This window comes from Nilaparvata lugens, unplaced genomic scaffold, assembly GCF_014356525.2.
Source record: "Nilaparvata lugens isolate BPH unplaced genomic scaffold, ASM1435652v1 scaffold2795, whole genome shotgun sequence".
NCBI classification, from domain to species: Eukaryota; Metazoa; Arthropoda; class Insecta; order Hemiptera; family Delphacidae; genus Nilaparvata; species Nilaparvata lugens.
Window position 1 is genome coordinate 7679 of NW_024090344.1, and position 2531 is coordinate 10209.

General features: G+C 36.5%; 1 protein-coding gene across 1 annotated transcript; it reads left to right on the forward strand.

The window, feature by feature from the left end:
- The first annotated feature begins 209 nt into the window (after window positions 1–209).
- Window positions 210–1728, forward strand: LOC120355553. The gene is made up of 2 exons (XM_039444101.1): window positions 210–358; window positions 1469–1728. Exons 1-2 carry the CDS (start codon window positions 313–315, stop codon window positions 1726–1728), a joined length of 306 nt encoding a protein of 101 aa, XP_039300035.1. The 5' UTR covers window positions 210–312.
- The last annotated feature ends 803 nt before the right edge of the window (window positions 1729–2531 follow it).

The window sequence follows — 2531 nt, forward strand, 5'->3', positions numbered from 1 at the left end:
ACCAGCCACAATGTACACCCTCACAGTTGTCCACTCCATCCTCCCGTGGTCGCTGCTTCTTGGTCTAAATGCAACCTGAACTACCTTTCTTGACTTTTCACTGCATTCAATAACACAGCTGACAGAATACTGGAAACTAATAATTTAAAATAACAGATCACAAGTTTCTCTGTAATTTTATTCTTGGAGGTGGAAATAATTTCTTTTATCGATTTATTCAGGTATTGGGTGGGGGTGATTGGCGTGGAGAGCCTCTCCACCTTGCAGGCACCTCGGAGGACTAATAATCACCTCGAAAGCTTCCACGCTAGGATGTTGGCTGCATTCGGCGTCAACCTGGATGTGTGCAGTTTTATACGTAAGTAGCTGCAATGATACATTAAAATTGCATTATAAGATAGGTATTTTACTTCCAACATATCAAGCTGCGTACACATATACGCGCTTCCAACCCGCACCGAGCACGCTCCGCCCTCGTTCCTCCATCGAACCACAGTCGCTCCGCCCACGCACCAATCATGAACGTTACGGAAGATGTTAGATTTTCTCGCGTTCCCCGGTCGAACCACTGTTGCTCCCCGGTCGATCATCAATCGCTCTGTTGGAGTGACGTTCGGTTGCGGAGCAGAGCGAAAGTCTGTACGCACCTTTAAGCCTACTGGCTGTCATGATATGAAATTAACTCTACCACACATAATAATGAGTAAAATTAAAAATTGTTGAACTTCATTTATATGTCACGCTACCTTCCTATTCAGAATACATTCTACGGAGGTTACTTTTTCACATTCCTATTGGCCATTGATGAATATCCGAAATATTTTAGAAGTTACTTACACTCTTACTCTTAAACACAGTTGCTGAAATGGTTGTGACATTTGTCATACCAGTGGATTAGCCTGCCAAGAAGTCCTCTCCATAAAATATGCCACCAGATTAGTTTAAGTGGGCTGAGATGTTGTTTTGGAGCTCAAGTTATTATATAAATGATTATTTATTGATTTTTTAGTCATTCATACAACAAGCACATTATCAAAATGATCGGGAGAGGAAAAAATAAAGTAACCTTGTGCTATTCCTCTCCCAAATGTAGATAGCACATACTGTAGTCCGAAATAGGTTAGGTCTTGTAGTTCTTCAATTCACAAAATTTCCAGTCCTCAAGTATTTTCACAAAGGAGATTTTCAAATTTAGATGCTTCAAAACTGAACATAGAAGATATATTTCACATTATTATAACTAGAATAGGAAATATTTACATATTAAGAATATAAATTTAAAGTTACCGAAAAACAAACGGTTCTTGTTTTTTTTTCAGGAAAATTAAGAGAAGTTGAGAGATTATCATTTGATGATCCGTTCGCTTTAAGTTAGTTTTTAGTTTTTGACTTTTTCATGTACATTTTCATGTATGTTCTGGAAAGAATTAAATGATTGATTGATTGATTGATGATTTACAACGTATAGACAGAGACGATCCGCAACGAGTGCGTAGGGCTCGAAGTGACAACAACGCCAACTCTGATGCAATCAGGATGGCGCTGCGGCGATTAACGCGCCAGGAAATTACACTAATAAATTTCCTGACGACGGTGAGCCATTGTGCTGACAACCTGATAGAACGGGGATTTGTCCAACAGCACAATGGCCTCCAGGAAGCGGTCGTCGTTGACGAGGAAATAATTGAGTGGATGTTGCCAGTGGCAGGAGAGTTTTTAAGCAATTGAAAATATTGACTTTGCCTGATGTTTATGTGTTTGAACATCTTTTATAAGGAAAACCTGTCTTGTATTACAGTTAATAGCTCTGATCATACTCATTATACTAGGCATGAATCAACAAAAGGGTTTTACACTTTTTTCTCTTCATTTTATGTTGTGTTAAATTTTCTAGTTTTTCGAAATTTGATTTAAACCTGACTATGACTATGAATAGGCCCCGTTTCGGAAAGCCAATTTTCCGACTCCAGCTGTTTCAAGTCTAGAACTCAGCTAAATCCCGAGCCACAGAATACAATATTTTGTATTCTGTGCCAGAGCTCGGAAACCGGCTCAATATGAGTTAATCAGTTAAATTATTCTTATACATTAAATGGACTTATAAATTAGGCTCTTCAATAACTTACGGTACCAAATGTTTCAAGAAATTGTGATATTGTCTGTTTTGAGAGAAATATGAAAGCTTTACTTGTTGACGATTCACCATATTAATAAGAATGAATTGTTAATGAATATATGATATTATTTGTTTAGCTAATGCTGTTATTTACTTTATTTGTTTGTATTTGACTGTGTTGTGCATTTTTGTAATGTTATAACAATAAAATGAAATTAAGTAGTCTGTCTACAATAAGTTTGTAATCTGTGGCTATTTAAATCCTTGCTTAAAGTAAAGTTAATCATGCTATAATATTTTTGAAGATATGAGTGATGAAGAAAATATTTTAATGTTGAACCATAATGATATTACTATCGTATTTCATAAAACTTTAAAGTAAAAAAAAACCAATCACATTCTTTGATGTGGTGAC